Raw genomic sequence first — 17428 nt, 5'->3', positions numbered from 1 at the left:
AACAAAACACTTTAATAACTAATTAAAAATGATATAAAAACAAGTTGTAAGTAACAGTGACAAGTGCTGTTTTACTGTAAATTAAGAAGAAAAAAAAGTGCTGGCAAAACTGGTTGAAATGACATTGTTTCAACCAGCCCTACCAAGCTGGGTGGTTTTTCCCTTCTTCATTTGTAGGAAAAGCAGCACTTATCAGAATTTGATTGTGGTGTGGTTGTGACGGTCAACGCTAACTAGCTACCCTTTTGAGTAACCTCAAAGCGTAGGGTCATAGGCGTGACTCAATGTCATGGAAACATGGCCTTAAGCAGAGCTTGACCTCAAACCTGACCCCTGTTATTGACAGTTGTTGTGGTTGTTGTCTCTGTGGGGGAGGAGTGAGTGAAGTGCATAGCGACCAATAACACTACTAAACAATGATGTCAAAATCAGAATATCACATCTATTGTGCATGCCAAATAGAATGAAATCAATGCAGTAAGTGAGCACCGGTGGGACATTTAATTTGGTCTTTTTGCATTTGTCCTAGTAGGTTGTAATTACAGGGAGGTTCCTGGTCTGATAAAAAAAAAAAAAAAAAAACTGGTGGAGCCTTGGGCCGAGACAATGACAACTGTGTGCTGCCATGCCAACCGCACCTGCTACCTACTCCTCTGGCTCGGACTGTCTGGCTCTGACTGGTGCCCAATACCAGCGGTCAGTCACCAACCCCCACGGATACTCCATACAGAGTGTGTGTGTCACTGTGTGTGTGCGTGTTTGCGCATGGGGGTAGTGTGTGATGGTGTGTGGGACCTCCCTTTCCTTCTGTGACTCGGCAGGTGTGGAATTTTACTGTCTAGATAAAGGTGTTATGTCACAATGTGCCAACAAAGGTGTTGCAACACACAATGTGTGCCTCTATCTCCAGTGAAAGCATACACACCCTGAGCTTTATCTATATAGCTTAATTTAGCCATATAGCTTAGCCTTACCATATACTGTAGCTTATTTTAGCGATAGCATACCCTCTGCTTAGCCAATAGCCATAGCAGTAGATCATGTCAGTGCAGGTGAGTGCTAGCGCTAAGCCGCTTAGCTTGTTCGTTTGTGAGCTCAGACAACATGACAAAGCCAGAGGACCTGATCAACACCAGCTATTCCTCATGAGGGAATGATAATCCAGCCAGGTTTCACATACAGTATCATCATCAGGGCAGAGTCCTCAAACAGTGTCACAAGCCGATAGTCACATACCCACTGGCTAATTTTGCCTGCTGGGTAAAGATGACAGATACGAGTAGAACAAGTTATCAGTCCATTACATGTGTACACACACATTGACCTCTGGGCCATTGGTTTCAACCCACAAGCCTTTAGCATTTAGCAATGCTATTCTTTGTGCCTGGTGTTCACACGCAAACAAGCTTAGGGATGACAGAACTCCAACCCCCTCATCCAGTTCTCTGATCTCCCTGAGGTAACACCCTGAGGTAACAGTAACACTGTGTGTAGAGAGATAATGTGGATATCCTCCTATTATCCTGGTCCTTCCTGCTTTGCGGTGGAGTGCTGCTCTTTGATGTGGTCACACTGACATCCACGGCTACCAGGCTTCCATAAGGGAGTCAAAGCCCTTTACACACTATCGAGCCGAACCAAACCATACTGTTGTGACTTGGCTATCTTCTCCTCACATGATCCTTTCCAGCATGGTAACAGCAACCATGGTGGATGTAACCAGGCCAAGGCCAGCCCAATAGTGAAGTGAGTACTGTTTTTTTTCATATCCAGCCCCACCATCTGCCTGCTATCCTGGACCCTCCTCCACCAGCTGCTCCTCTCCCTCCTGTATTTAGGCCCAGCTGACCAATCAGTCATAGGATCCTTAAAGCTAATGGACAGTCTCTTCCTGACTGCTATAATAGGGCTCTCTGTATCTGATTGGTTGCGGTGTGAGAGCCCTCACAGCCCTGAGAGCAGGTGGCGGTGGTGGGGAAGGCGTTCTCACACAGCTGACAACTATACAGGACAAAGCCCCTCTTTGCTACTGTGTGTGTCTGTAGAATATAAAGTACAATCCATCTCTATTTAGTGGATACCTCAGAATAGGATCCATTTAGTGACCTTTAAGTTTATGTAGAAAGGGCAAATGTAGGACAGTTACAGTACAATCCATCTCCTATCTGACAGTTACACAAAAGCCCTGTTGCTCAGCTGAAGTCATATTCTTTACAAAATATAGCATGCTAAAAACAGTGCCCCATATTGAAACAATAGGGTCTACAGTGCATTCGGAAAGTATTCAGACCCATTCACCTTTTCCACATTTTGTTACATTGCAGCCTTATTCTAAAATTGATTAAATTATATTTTTTCCTCATCAATCTACACACATTACCCCATAATGACAAACCGAAAATAGTAAACATTTGTTTTTGCAAATGTATTAAAAATAAAAAACAGAAATACCTTATTTACATAAGTATAAAGACCCTTTGCTGTGAGACTCAAAATTGAGCTCAGGTGCATCCTGTATCCATTGATCATCCTTGGAGATGTTTCTACAACATGATTAGAGTCCGTCTGTGGTAAATTAAATTGATTGGACATGATTTTGAAAAGGCACACCTGTCTATATAAGTTGACAGTGCATGTCAGAGCAAAAACCAAGCCATGAAGTCAAAGGAATTGTCCGTAATGCTCAGAGACAGGATTGTGTCGAGGCACAGATCTTGGGAAGGGTACCAAAAAATGTCTGCAGCATTGAAGGTCCCCAACAACACAGTGGCCTCCATTATTCTTAAATGGAAGAAGTTTGGAACCACCAAGACTCTTCCTAGAGCTGGCCGCCCGACCAAACTGAGCAATTGGGGGAGAAGGGCCTTGGTCAGGGAGGTGACCAAGAATCCGATGGTCACTGACAGAGCTCTAGAATTCCTCTGTGGAGATGGGAGAACCTTCCAGAAGGACAACCATCTCTGCAGCACTCCATCAATCAGCTGTGCAGCGACACTCCCCATCCAACCTGACCGAGCTTGAGAGGATCTGCTGAGAAGAATGGAAGAAACTCCCCAAATACAGGTGTGCTAAGCTTGTAGCGTCATACCCAAGAAGACTCGAGGCTGTAATCGCTGCCAAAAAGGTGCTTCAACAAAGTACTGAGTAAAAGGTCTGAATACTTATGATAGATTTTTTTCTCTATACATTTGCCAAAATTTCTAAAAAACGATTTTTGTTTTTCATTATGGGGTATTGTGTGTAGATTGAGTGAGTGAAAAAAAACGATTTAATCAATTTTAGAATAAGGCTGTAATGTAACAAAATGTGGAAAAAGTCAAGGAGTCTGAAAACTTTCCCAATGCACTGTATGTTAAGTAGAGGGTATGTAGAAAGATCTACAGAGGCTATATTGGGCCAGAGGGCGATTGTGGGGGAAAACCTAATAGGTCTGACGCAGCAGAAACAGACTCTGGAATCAGGACTGACGACGCCACATGAGGGATTCTGAGTTGCCAAACCGACAACCCTGCGACCACATGGAACTCAGAGGCCTATAACCCACAAATCAGATCTAGAAAGCAGGGTCGCTTCCAGGCTAGCTTCCAGACCACAGCAGCAACATGAGGAGACCTTTATCCCCCTTATCTTCAGACTAGAGGAGCATTTATCCTAGCCACAGGAGTTCGCTAGACTCTGGTTCCAGTGTCTTCTGAATGGTTCTAACCATGGGAACTAGAGAAGTAAAACTGTCTATAAAGTTACTTTTCTTCTGATATTTAGCACAAATAAATGCCCTTTGGAAAAAAGACATTTGACAAACTAGTACTGGAGCCAACATTAGAACCTCACGTTTGATACCCCCATTTTGAGCTCCAGGTTAAACATGAGGTAATTTGGGGGAGGTGAACGCCGCCATTTTGGCTCTCCAGTTTCATGTGGACTTGTGGCAGGCTCAGATAGGGCAACTGGTATCAAAGGCTGGCTCATACTTACGGGTGTCCCTTCATTTCGATGTAGTTCTTGGGGATGAAGCCTTCCTTCCCATTCAGCTCTGCCTTGTACCAGTTCTGGTCGCATTCTTCATTCAAAACCTGAAGACACAAAACAGAGGGAAGAGAGCTGGGTTAAAGAGTCACAAATGGTTATAAGCATGGTCGTGACAAACATTAAGACCACACTATAAAAACCCACTGACAGAGTGGGTACATGAAAGCCAACATAATGGTGTGGAAACCATTGGATGAGCTAACAACAAATATTTAAGGAAATATCATGCAGATCCTCTATATTCATGTATTGCCATGTACATACACTGAGTGAACAAAACATTAGGAACTGCTCTTTCCATGATAGCTTTCAGCTGGATTCACCTGGTCAGTCTATGACCCCTGATTGATGTCACTTGTTAAATCCATTTCAAAAGCAGTGTAAATGAAGGGGAGGAGACAGGTTAAAGAAGGATTTTTAAGCCTTAAGACATGAATTGTGTAAGACAAAAGTTCCACTGAACAGGGTATGGTAGTAGGTGCCAGGTGCACCGGATTGAGCGTGTCAAGAATTGCAACGCTGCTGGGTTTATCACACTCAACGGTTTCCCGTGTGTATCAAGAATGGTCCACCACCCAAAGGACATCCAGCCAACTTGACAACTGTGGAAAGCATTGGAGTCAACATGGGCCAGCATCCCTGTGGAAGGCTTTCGACACCTTGTAGAGTCCATGGCGTGACAAATTGAAGCTGTTCCGAGGGCAAAAGGGTTTTGCAACTCAATACCGGGAAAGTGTCCCTAAAGTTCTGTCCACAGTGCATTTCCCCCATATGCTCCCAGACGAAAAGCAGAACATTGCAATGTAGGAGAATACTGCTTAAAATACACCATTCATCCCATAACTGCCATGTACCGTACTAGAGGTTGACCGATTATGATTTTTCAACGCCGATACCGATTATTGGAGGACCAAAAAAGGCCGATACCGATTAAAATCGGCCGATTTTTAAATATTTTTATTTGTAATAATGACAATTACAACAATACTGAATGAACACTTATTTTAACTTAATATAATACATCAATCAAATCAATTTAGCCTCAAATAAATAATGAAACATGTTCAATTTGGTTTAAATAATGCAAAAACAAAGTGTTGGATAAGAAAGTAAAAGTGCAACATGTGCCACGTAAAAAAGCTAACGTTTAAGTTCCTTGCTCAGAACATGAGAACATATGAAAGCTGGTGGTTCCTTTTAACATGAGTCTTCAATATTCCCAGGTAAGAAGTTTTAGGTTGTAGTTATTATAGGAATTATAGGACTATTTCTCTCTATACGACTTGTATTTCATACACCTTTGACTATTGGATGTTCTTATAGGCACTTTAGTATTGCCAGTGTAACAGTACAGCTTCCGTCCCTCTCCTCGCTCCTACCTGGGCTCGAACGATGCTAGCTAGCAACTTACCGTGGCTTCTTACTGCATTCGCGTAACAGGCAGGCTCCTCGTGGAGTGCAATGAGAGGCAGGTGGTTAGAGCGTTGGACTAGTTAACCATAAGGTTACAAGATTGAATCCCCGAGCTGACAAGGTAAAAATCTGTCGTTCTGCCCCTGAACAAGGCAGTTAACCCACCGTTCCTAGGCTGTCATTGAAAATAAGAACGTGTTCTCAACTGACTTGCCTAGTTAAATAAAGGTGTAAAGAAATACGGTGTACGGTGTCCAGAAATACCGATTTCCGATTGTTATGGAAACTTGAAATCGGCCCTTCTGATTAATCGGTTGACCTCTATACCGTACACATTTCCCCCCTAACCTCCCATATGTCCATTCACAAAGCCTAGCAAGGTGAAAGGATATTCCAGACAGACTGCCCCCATCCCTGCACCCATGTGTCCTAGTCCGGGTCAGTCAACCTGACCGTGATCATCTGGAGGATCCACAGTGGGACCTGACCAGACTGCCACCACACCACCAGACCCCCTCCTGTCCCCACAGAGAGACCATCTGTCACAACCATCCGGCCACAGATCCATCAGCATCGATGGCTGACACAAACAAACACTCTGTAACCGGGCCAGAGAGCTCTCAAAGACAACGACCAAACACTCTGTAACCGGGCCAGAGAGCTCTCAAAGACAACGACCAAACACTCTGTAACCGGGCCAGAGAGCTCTCAAAGACAACGACCAAACACTCTGTAACCGGGCCAGAGAGCTCTCAAAGACAACGACCAAACACTCTGTAACCGGGCCAGAGCTCTCAAAGACAACGACCAAACACTCTGTAACCGGGCCAGAGAGCTCTCAAAGACAACGACCAAACACTCTGTAACCGGCCAGAGAGCTCTCAAAGACAACGACCAAACACTCTGTAACCGGGCCAGAGAGCTCTCAGAGACAACGACCAAACACTCTGTAACCGGGCCAGAGAGCTCTCTGAGACAACGACCAAACACTCTGTAACCGGGCCAGAGAGCTCTCTGAGACAACGACCAAACACTCTGTAACCGCCAGAGAGCTCTCTGAGACAACGACCAAAAACTGTGGAGTTAAATGGGTTTTAGGGTTGGATGGAAGAGGATTCCGGTTGATAGAACATGAATGGATTTTAGGTGTGAGTGGGAGAAGTACCGTAGTATGAGTCTTGGTGGAATTGCTCTTTCTGGATGAGTTTGATTGAGTGAAAAATTGCTTGTTGGTCTATAAAGGCAACTTCTACCTAGACAAATTATTTCAAACATATGGCCTTACACCTACACTCTTTATTACCCTGTCCCTGTCTGATGCCAACTCAGCATGGGACTGCATTGTCTCCCACAAGCAAGACCATCATACAGAACACTGATGTGACTGGGGCCTGCATCGTCTCCCACAGTGTCTCCACACTACGGTGGATGACCCAGTCATCTTAGTGGAGAGAAATGGCCAGGCTCAGTCTCTTAGCCTTCGCTGGTCTCAGTAAACACCCATTAATCTTAGTTTTCTCTCGCGGTCTCTGCCATGGGGCTATGGCGCCACTCTTACCAGGCCACAAGTGAAATGGCCTGCCACTGTAAACACAGAGGACAGGAAACAATGTGCACCAAGCAGGAAACAAAAAGACATGGGTTATATTTTAGGCTTCCTAATGTAAATAATAGTGGGTTAGAAAATGTATAGGCAGTTGTGATGTCACATACGGGTCAATTTTAACCGTGCTAGTGATTCCTAAAATGCTTTCTGTTGTACCATGATCTTCCCCAACTCTACTACTGAGCAATTTGACGATAACAGAATGAGGCTGAGAGTCAGATGTTTCACTTTAAAATGCACGTCAAACAAAAAACAATGATTGCAAAGTGAAACCATACAACTCCACGCACAAGGACGACTTCTAACAGTTTCTACTGAAAATGTTACAAAAACACATTTACTTGGCCTGTGCAGATGCACAGTTTGGTAACAGAATTACGGTTTGTGCTGTTTGTTCCATCATTGTGTCACCAAACTTTTAATCTGCACTGTTCTTTAAGTAAATGGGTTTTTGTAAAATGTTCTGTGGAAATTGTTAAATGTCATCCCTGTGAAAAAAGTTGACTGCTTTTGTTTAACATACATTTTAAAGGGAAACATTGGGAGTCTCAGCATCATTCCGTTACCGTGGAATTGCCCCACTGTTTACCATAGATATTTGTTCCAAAAATAACTATAACAAGGAACCAGTGTTGTACTAGCTGACCTCCTTTTCCTGTGGAGAAATCTGAATATATGCAAAATCTGCCCCAATTTCTGTTCTATTGAATTCAAATCCCCCATTGGCAGAGATGAGGGGTTTAAGACTGATAAGCAAGCATAACACCCCCCCCCACACACAGAGAGAGAGAGACAGAGAGAGAGAGACAGAGAGAGAGAGACAGAGACAGAGAGACAGAGACAGAGACAGAGAGAGAGAGACAGAGAGACAGAGAGACAGAGAGACAGAGAGACAGAGAGAGAGACAGAGAGACAGAGAGAGAGAAAGTGACAGATGAGGGGGTGGATACCCTTATTTGTTCTGAGGGATGCTGGTGTGTGTCTACTGCTGGCCTCTGACTGCTTCCCAATCTGCCAATCACACAGTCAGCACCTCCCATAGCACGACCAGCGCAGTGTTTGGCCCATGCCTCCTAACACTGGCCGGCTGTCCCTCACACTCAAACACGGTAATAAATACTCACGCAGTTTGAGAACGCAGGAGATAAACATACACAGAGAGAGAGGGGAGAGATAGACACAGTGTGACAGTCCCCCCCACCCCCCCAGACACACACGCCCAGCTGCTCAGTACTGGTGACTCACCCAGTCTGTACCCTGGGGGCTGTGTTGGCCTGAGCAGGATTCTAAAGTGATAGCTACTGCTAGTGATGAAGAGAGGCGCGGTGCTGTAACCTTCTGAAGAGTCAGAGCCAATCCAGTCCTGACAGACACATGTAGGGCCTCTAGTATGACTGAATACTGCGCATACATGAATCTCTGAGGGAGAGGATGAGCTAATGTGTGTGTGTGCGTGGGTGAGTACATCCATGTCTGTGTGGAAATGTGCAACAGTGTGTCTCTGCGTGTGTTTCTCTGCGTGTGTGTGTGTGCACTGGAGGGAAGGAAATGAGGGATATAATGACAGTCCTCTCCCTCCCATGAGCGAGGCAGGAGCTCCGGCTGCTGATAAAACTAATTACACCAATGCTAGGAAACAAGGAGCTAGTGCTCTGACGGAGAGAGAGAACGTAGCGGGAGAAGAAGACACACGTACACAGACGTAGAGGCTGCGTCCTGTATGTGAGTGTGTGTGGTATGGGGGTCATAACAGGTGGAACAACAGAAGGGTACTGGACTCTGCTTCCAATATAATGTGGACACTCTCCACCTTGCTTGCTGACTAGTAAGAACTAGGCACCCCCTTCACATGAACCCTTCCAACACAATCATAAGAGTAAGACGTAAGAGAGAGAGTTTCTCTTAAAACACATCTAATCCATGGTTTGGAAGGATATAACTGTTATCCCATTGTTTTGAATTCCTATAAAGACTTTGAGAGCATGTTATGAAAAAAGAAAAGGCAACGTGGCCATGCATTTGGCACTAAAGCAAAGTGAATTTGAGCCAGGGATTTGTGAAAGCCAAATAAAGACAAGCGCACTTCAAAGAATGAGAAACAAAAAAACAGACTAGTAAAACCCATCCGACACGGCAATGAAGACAGTGTCAGTCAATGTCTTTTTTCTGGCTACCATTAACAGTACATTTTGTTGTGCAGTACATCGTTTCATCAGTGGCTGTCTAATTCAGTTTGGACTTCCCATAACAGAGACCGGTAATGGGTTTTAAAGCTGGAAAAACATAAAACTGTCTGTCGACTTCATGAAATGAGACCACACCACTCACTGCTATAATACCATCTGCTAATTTGATCGTATCAGGCCTAGGGACAGAAACAGAGGTAGCCTAGCTGTCACAATAGGCTGACTGGCTGGGGCAATGACATGCACACACCTCTGTCTCTCCTAGCTCTTTCTTCCTGTCGCACACAATGATGCATTCTCTCTCTCTGTCTCCACCCTTCTTGATACCCCTCTGTGTCCTGCTTCATCGCAATCTCTCCCTTTTCTCCCTGTACTACCTCTCCATCTCTTTCCCCCCCCATTCTGTCTCCACTTCTCTGTATTTTCTATACAGAAGCACAATGGCACTATGATATGTATAGGCTATGTCATCAGCAACCACCGTGCTAACGGAGGGTGAAGCTATAAGTGCCTGCTTCCCATTCAGCAGGCAGAACCATAGTGGCTGTAGTGAATGATATATCTCAGTATGGTAATTGCCTCAGAGTGTCACTGGTCGTGGCTGAGGCACAGTCCTCTGGACGGATCTCGTTGCCTTGTTGTAAACCTCTGTAAGGGCGTTGATGCGGTTACATTTACAAGATCAGGCCCCGGAGTAATCTCCTTCACAGCTGCCACACACACACCATCATGATCATCCCAAATCCTCATTCTGCCATCTCCTAAACCAGACGTGATAAGTCTTGTGATGGCCCCATTACTGCTGCAGCCGCTGTGCGCTGAGGACCCAAGTGTTACAGTTTGTGTGCCAAGATCCACCGTGGGTTTTCAGGAGGAAGGACACCAGATAGGGCTGTACGTGACATGAGATAAAGTGACCTGGGAGGAAGGTCCCGGTTAACACGCTTCACCGTGGGAGTGGAACACGCCTGTCAATGGCTGTGGGTGGCAAAACCACATGCATGCATGGACGCATACTATCTAACACACACACCCACAGGCATGCACACGCATGGCATACTCTCTCACACACCACGCATGCCTATCCACATCTAAATATAGGACGCCAATGCTACTGCACCATGTTCTCGCATACTTAAATAAAGTAAGGTCTCATACAAGAGCATGATGGACGAGGACTAGAAGGATGGAAGAGAGGGGGGGGTGGAAGAGGAGGAGAGGGAGGTGGAAGAGAGGGGTATTTTGCCACTGCAGAGTGTAGACCAGAGAGGATTGGGAAGGAATCAGAGAGGGAGGTGGAAGAGAGGGGTATTTTGCCACTGCAGAGTGTAGTCCAGAGAGGATTGGGAAGGAATCAAACTGCAGGATTATAACCAGGGATGTGAATTCAATCGGGGCAACAACTCAGCAGACACCATGCTCTTAAATCTAAAGCATATCCACAGGGGGTTCCTCTCCTCTACTCCGACAAGAGAGACTTCTGTGTGGTGTTTGAGTGGGGGGGGATGTGTGTGTATGTATATATGTGTTTCAGTGTATGTGTGCGAGCCTGTTCTGTATCCACAACCAGCCAGGGAACAAGGCATTCAGGGTGAATACTGTTTTCTGGTGCGTCATGAATATACATGAGATGGTAGACGAGAAGGAAGGAGAGAGAAAAATTGAGCATAATGAAAGAGACAGAGAGAGAAATTCAGAGAGAGAAATACCGAGAGAAACACGCACACACTACACAGGAGGTAAGCTTATCTTTCTCCCAGAGCGATAAACATCCAAGGTGTCCGTGGAGGTGCGTGGAGAAACAGACGGGCGATACCTGACAGAAAACTTAATGAACTATGTGAGGGGAATCAGAGTGTGTGTGCGCACGTTGGGAATCAGAGCAGACAAGAAAATTGATCAACTGCAGGTGGGAGAGTGCAAAAGAAATACATTTATATCTACACTGAACAAAAATATAAAACGCATCATGCAACAACTTCAAAGATTTTACTAGGTTACAGTTCATATAAGGGAATCAGTCAATTTAAATAAATTCATTAGGCACTAATCTATGGATTTCACATGACTGGGAATACAGATATGCATTGGTTGGTCACAGATACTTAAAAAAAAAAGGTAGGGGCGTGGATCTGAAAGCCAGCATCTGGTGACCACCACTTGCCTCATGCAGCACGACATCTCCTTCACATAGAGTTGATCAGGCTGTCGATTGTGGCCTGTGGAATGTTGTCCTACTCCTCTTGCTGGATATTGGCAGGAACTGGAACCCGCTGTCGTACACGTCGATCCAGAGCATCCCAAACATGCTCAATGGGTGACATGTCTGGTGAGTATGCAGGCCATGGAAGAACTGTGATATTCTGAGCTTCCAGGAATTGTGTACAGATCCTTGTGACATGGGGCTGTGCATTATAATGCTGAAACATGAGGTGATGGCACCGGATGAACGGCACAACATTGAGCCTCATGATCTCATCACGGTATCTCTATGCATTCACATTGCCATCGATAAAATGCAATTGTGTTTGTTGTCCGTAGCTCTTGCCGGCCCAAGCTTATTGATCAGCTTATTGATATGCCACACCTGTCAGATGGATTGATTCTCTTGGCAAAGGAGCAATGCTCACTAACAGGGACGTAAACACATTTCTACACAACATTTTAGAGAAATAAGCTTTTTGTGCATATGGAACATTTCTGGGATCTTTTATTTTAGCTCATGAAACATGGGGTCAACACTTTACATGTTGCGTTTATATTTTTGGTCAGTATATTTCTTTCCACAAAGAGGCTCTACATAAACTCACAAGAATCAGCTTTGTCTCCACAAAAACATACAAATAGTGCTTTAAGCAGCGATTTATTGAAGCATACTGTAGGAATTGGTACAGTGAAGAAAGTGGTGCATTTCCATGTACAGTACAGTGATTTGCATCTGTTTAGACCTCTGAAAACAAACTATGACATGTCTAACATTTTCCAACCCACTGCTTTATGAAAATAGCAACATTAAGCATTGATGCATACTTTGCATAGTAACATGGTACCTAGCGTGTCTACAACATCATCCAAACTACTGCTTTATGTAAATAGCAACACTAAAACATTGATGCATAGTGTAGTAGTACATCACACAATCCTCTAGTTGGACTGAATCTTACATTGCCAGTTGCCACACATCCAAGTCTTCACTTGGATAAAGTCAGTGGTAATCGAGGTTCATTACACAACCCTCCAGTTTTCTGGGATTTTGGATGGTGCCAAGAGCCTAGCCTGTAGCAGCTGGGGCCTTGCTTTCCTGAAGAGCTGTGTGCTGTTGTGTCCCTCTCTGCCCCCTGTCCCGGTTCTGCCCGGTTGGCCCCGGTCCCAGCCTCTGTTTTGGGGCTAATCCATGAGGTCTATTTATCCTGTGTCGGAGGAGGAGGGGATAAAGGGCGAGGAGCGACAGCTAAACCTCTAATCCAGCTACAGCACTGGGACACTTTTAACGAGATCCCAGATTGGGGCTGTCTGGATTAGAAAGAGAAAGAAACAGACACGGCGACAGAGAGAGAAAGAATGACAGAGAGAGAAAGAGCGACAGAGTGTGAAAGAGCAGGCCCATTAGGTTGAGACAGGCAGTCACAACATAGCCCACTCAGACTAGAGAGGCCCAGTGTACGGGACAGCCCTCTGAGGATCTAGTCTGCCCAGATGGCCCCTCTCAGACACTCTCTCCCCCTGGGAGGGCTTTCTATCGATGTCTACAAACTGTCAACAACAGTAGAGTTTCAGGGTCAGCACAGAGACAGAGAGAGCGAGATACCTTTTGTTTATTATCCATTTCACTTGCTTTGGCAATGTAAACATATGTTTCCCATACCAATAAAGCCATTAAATTGAATTGAGAGAGAAAGCAGAATCGAAAGGAGATTTTAATGCAGGAGAAGAAAGCATACACGCACAAACACAAGCTAACCCCTCTACCCTGCTCTCTGCCCTGCTCCACTGACAGGTGTAGTGAGTGGTATGACATCTACCACTTGTGAAGGACCGCAGGGGTTACTTAGGGGAGGAATGAGTCACTCTGATACTCTGGCTGGGAAGATGAAGAGAAGATGAGTGTCCCTGGTGTATCTCTAATGCGAACTATGTCTCTCGCCTCACAGGAGACACAGCAGGCAGCCGGGCCTGGGCATGTTAGCGCTAGCATAAACAAGTTAGCGCGGTAATGCTAACTGACTCACCCCAGGTGACAGACGAGCAGATGCTACAGAGGTAACTGCAACTGATCCTATTTTGAGGAGAGCTATTGAACGAGGTTATGCTTTACAAAGTGAGTGATGACAGGGAACACTGCTGGTTTGACAGTCTGCTGTCTGTCCCGTCTCTCGGTACTTGGGTGTGTGTTGTGTGTGCTGTGGTTGCAGTCAAATTTATTTACACGGAGGGATGGAGCATGAATTTGCACATCCTATATAAAGTGCTTAACGATGAGTCGAAATCCACCTAGCCTATTGTCTTCTTTTAGTGAAAGTGATTTACAAAAGAAAAACATACTAGCAATATGCTGGCTACTGTTGATAGTCTGCAAAAAGAAAGCTACAAAAAGACATGTAGAATTAGTCTTGGCTAGCCTACTGTAGCCATGTTGATATGTCTTTTGGACTCAAAGAGGCAACGTCCTATTTTCAAATCTTCTCAAAATTACATACTTTTGAAAAAAAATTACGCAATTAATACAATTCTAAAGAATAGCGTAATGACTTACATTGCCAAATTATATTACACAGCTTTTTAATACATATAATCACCAAATGTAGCCTCTTAATAGCTTAATATAGAGAGAAAGCATGCTGCCAACCTATAGGCCCTGCATGACCCCAGTGCATTTAAAGGGATACTTCTGGGTTTTGGCAATGAAGGAAGTCGGAGTTAGTTTTCACAAGCTAATGCTAGGTACCTACTAGCATGCTAGCAGTTACCATAAACTTCCAGCCATTGTGTTACTGCTAGTTAGCAATTGTGCTAATGCTAGTTAGCAACTTCCTTCAAACATTCATTGCCAAAATACTGAATTATCCCTTTAAGAACTACACCATGTCCGGGCCAGTAGAAATTCTGTTCAGGCCAGTAGATTTTTTCCAGGGCCCAACATGACAAATTTTACCAGTGAGAAAAAAAAGCTACCGTTGGACCCTGGCGTGTTTCATAAACATCCACGGAGTGGTGGCGCATATGCTCTTTACTGTGCTTTGATTGACGAACAGCCAGCTTGACTTGTTTATAAAAGGTGTGGAACTGACTGTAGGAAGTCAATCTCATATATCCTTGCCATTCATAAATCATACAACGTAGTTACTGTATATGTCCATGGTGTCGCATCGGGACAAGTAAACTAAAGATCTCATTTGTATTTTTGATATGAAGTCTTTTAGTACTCGCCAGACAATGATGTTAAAGTGAGTGACTCGTCAGTAGTCCAACTGCTCTCTTAACGATGCGATTCGGTAATTTGGCTCTCTAATTTGCATACTGGTAGGCTTTGAATTGTTTTAAAAGCCACGTATACTTATTTTCAAAAGATATATACTGTCGGTCTACTGATTTAATGAAAATTTTGAGAATGCTGCTTTCTGTGTGGCAAAGCCCATGTTCAACACCTACTTCATTCTTCAATCATACCTGAAGCCTGTGGAAGTCAGACTCTTACAGGATGCATTAAAGGCCCAGTGCAGTCAAAATGAAGTTGTTCCTGTGTTTTATATCATATTGCACAACAGCTGATGAAACTAACAATGTAAAAGTGTGAAAATATTTGATCAGTGTTATATCCTGATTGTATTTTCAGCCAGAAACTATCCAGTATTAGAATGTACCAGAGGCCACCAAAATAGAGCTTGTTCGGCAAAAATGTCTTAACCTGACCCTGGCTGGCTACTCCATGTGCTTGTGGAAAACACTGTATGCTGCTGTTGTTTAGTGTGAAGGAGCGCAGGGGTAACTTAGAGGAATGAGTCACTCTGATCGGGAAGATGAGCAGAAGACGAGTCCTGTATGTTGGGGTGCCTGCCTAGCATGTTAGCACTCTAATGCCAACTGACTCACCCACAGTGATGAGACCAGCTGGGGATGAGTCAGCATGAGGCAACAGAGGGTCTCTACATAGTCGATCTTTTTGTCCCAACTAGGCAACATACTTAACCAACTGAGCTAATTGATCAACTCAGTGATTGAATTTAACACAGCTGGTCTTCCAGGTCAGTTCAATCAAAAAAATGGCACTCAAGGACTAGGGTCGAGAGTCCTGTACTGCATGTTGGCACGCAAGGACTAGGGTCGAGAGTCCTGTACTGCATGTTGGCACGCAAGGACTAGGGTCGAGAGTCCTGTACTGCATGTTGGCACGCAAGGACTAGGGTGAGAGTCCTGTACTGCATGTTGGCACGCAAGGACTAGGGTCGAGAGTCCTGTACTGCATGTTGGCACGCAAGGACTAGGGAGAGAGTCACTGCATGTTGGCACGCAAGGACTAGGGTCGAGAGGTCCTGTACTGCATTTGGCACGCAAGGACTAGGGTCGAGAGTCCTGTACTGCATGTTGGCACGCAAGGACTAGGGTCGAGAGTCCTGTACTGCATGTTGGCACGCAAGGACTAGGTTAAACCAGAGAGGAAGGCTTATTCCAAATACCTCCCCTTAGCCCTCCCCCTCGTTTTAGAGGGTCGCTCGGTGGAGGAGTGGCACTCAAAATGGAGCAACTAGTGGAAGGGAGAGCTAAATTAGGCCTAGGGAATGGGACATCACTACATCAGTTGCGCACATCAGAAACTGTCAACGGATACCACTCAATTCATTGACGACGAGCCTTGTGTTTTTCACAATGCCTGTACTGGTGGCAGTAATAGCTTTCCTTATATTTCTCGTGCAACAAATACATACTTACCATATGAACAACAAATGAGAACAGCAGAACAGCAATATGCCCGTAATATACCCATCCTCTGGTTGTGGTTCAAACTGGAGGAATACTGAAGCTGGACTTTCATTCCATAGCAGTTTGACATTTAACAGTCGCATTTCCTTCACTCAGTCACTACCAGTGGAAGTACTGTTCTGAAGTCATCAAACCGGCACTAGGCTACAGTCATAGATAGAGGCTCCGTGTGGCAGATATCTAGGCTAATCAATGGAAGATGGAATTAAAATGACAGAACTAAAAGTTAAATGAGAAAGACAGGCTACAACACCGAGAGCCAACAGGTAGGCTGCTACTTAATAATCTGAATGCGAAATAAATGTACACATACATGTTATTCAATCATTGCACCCACACTGCTCGCGTGCGCAAACGAGCGTCTGCGTTGCCAAGCTCTAAAATAGAAGTCAGTTCTTTTTGTGACGCTGAATGCGGTACTAGTCCTGCCTCTCCCATCTCCTCATTGGTTTATAGAAGCATATACCCACGTGTCATCGCCTCATTGGTTATACCCACGTGGGTGATTGAAAGATGAACTGAGGTCGGTAATACACCTTATTATGAAAGTTAGTTGCCAATCGCCATATAAAGTACAAAGAAGAAAAAGCCTGGAAGGAGGAGAGATGACTAGAAACGATTCGGTTGACCGTTATATGTGTGGATTAATTGTCAGAGTCAAGGACCTTGTGCATTTCAGGTAAAATAACACCTCAATGTTTATATCCCAGGTCAAATTAGCTAGCAACAGCAAGCTAGCTAGCTAAATAGGACAAATTAACTAGCAACTGCAAGCTAGCTAGCTAAATTGCCATAAATGCTTTTCAACCTGTCCCCAAATTAATATAATTGGTTCAGAGATTGTTTTGATATTTCAACCTGCATGCTGTGATCGCATTTGGTGTGGGGGGACAAAATCAATTTGCRGACGCGCTCATTTGGGCATGGTGTGATTTGCTATAGAAAGGAATGGAAACCACACAGTTAAAGTAATGTAGTCTCAATTAGCCTAGCTAAGCTAATTTCTCTCAGTTTGATGCAGTCAAGACAGATACTACGTAATCAGACGAGATGAATAACGAGCAATACGTCTACCACTGCGAGTCAACATGGTTGCCATCTCTCTCCCTCTCCCTGCTCCCCTGGTTACTCTCAGACGCACACCACAAGGCTTCTGGAACTGCAAAATATGGTTATTTTGCTCAAATGTGTACAGAAACAATTGTAACAGGATCGT

At 44.6% G+C, this 17428-nt stretch overlaps 1 protein-coding gene across 3 annotated transcripts in view; it reads right to left on the bottom strand.

The window, feature by feature from the left end:
* The window catches only part of LOC111980424 (growth factor receptor-bound protein 2-like), a 35036-nt gene that overhangs the window by 6409 nt on the left and 11199 nt on the right, over window positions 1-17428 (bottom strand). For all 3 annotated transcript variants that reach the window (XM_024137327.2, XM_024137328.2, XM_070438772.1), the window contains one exon: window positions 3976-4073. In XM_024137327.2, coding sequence (XP_023993095.1) covers window positions 3976-4073 — 98 coding nt within the window. The remainder of the gene's footprint in view (window positions 1-3975; window positions 4074-17428) is intronic.

This window comes from Salvelinus sp. IW2-2015, unplaced genomic scaffold, assembly GCF_002910315.2.
Source record: "Salvelinus sp. IW2-2015 unplaced genomic scaffold, ASM291031v2 Un_scaffold1159, whole genome shotgun sequence".
Classification (NCBI taxonomy): Eukaryota; Metazoa; Chordata; class Actinopteri; order Salmoniformes; family Salmonidae; genus Salvelinus; species Salvelinus sp. IW2-2015.
This window is presented reverse-complemented; position numbering and strand designations above follow the sequence as displayed.